Source organism: Charadrius vociferus, unplaced genomic scaffold (genome assembly GCF_000708025.1).
Source record: "Charadrius vociferus isolate BGI_N301 unplaced genomic scaffold, ASM70802v2 scaffold390, whole genome shotgun sequence".
Classification (NCBI taxonomy): domain Eukaryota; kingdom Metazoa; phylum Chordata; class Aves; order Charadriiformes; family Charadriidae; genus Charadrius; species Charadrius vociferus.
The window spans coordinates 1768607-1768871 of record NW_009646433.1 but is presented as its reverse complement, the minus strand read 5'-3'; the positions used below and the strand labels follow the sequence as shown (position 1 = coordinate 1768871).

The window sequence follows — 265 nt, the reverse complement described above, 5'->3', positions numbered from 1 at the left end:
GAGGGGGGAGCCTTGTCCCAACCGGTGGAGAAAGCCGCCGCCGTAGCACTCCTGGAAGGTTTTATTCTGCATCTCCTTGATGTCGGCGCCAGCTGCAAGGGGAAAACCGGGTGGGAAACTGCCCCCCTCCTCCCAAAATGAAAATATTTGGCGGTGGTGGAAGGCCACGGCGCCCTGCCCTACCTGCGAAGGCTTTTTGGCTGCCGGTGATGACGATGGCCCCCACCTGCGGGGCGCTCTCCCGGGCCTCCAGCGCCCGCCCCAG

General features: G+C 64.5%; 1 protein-coding gene across 1 annotated transcript in view; it reads right to left on the bottom strand.

Moving 5' to 3' along the window:
• ECHS1 (enoyl CoA hydratase, short chain, 1, mitochondrial) overlaps nucleotides 1-262 on the bottom strand; it is a gene marked incomplete at its 5' end in the record, with an annotated part of 1276 nt that extends 1014 nt beyond the window's left edge. Inside the window, 2 exons of the mRNA XM_009881707.1 lie at nucleotides 1-92; nucleotides 184-262. The exon at nucleotides 1-92 is cut by the window's left edge and continues 1 nt beyond it. Of these exons, the coding sequence (XP_009880009.1) occupies nucleotides 1-92; nucleotides 184-262 (171 nt within the window). The remainder of the gene's footprint in view (nucleotides 93-183) is intronic.
• Nucleotides 263-265: the final 3 nt, after the last annotated feature.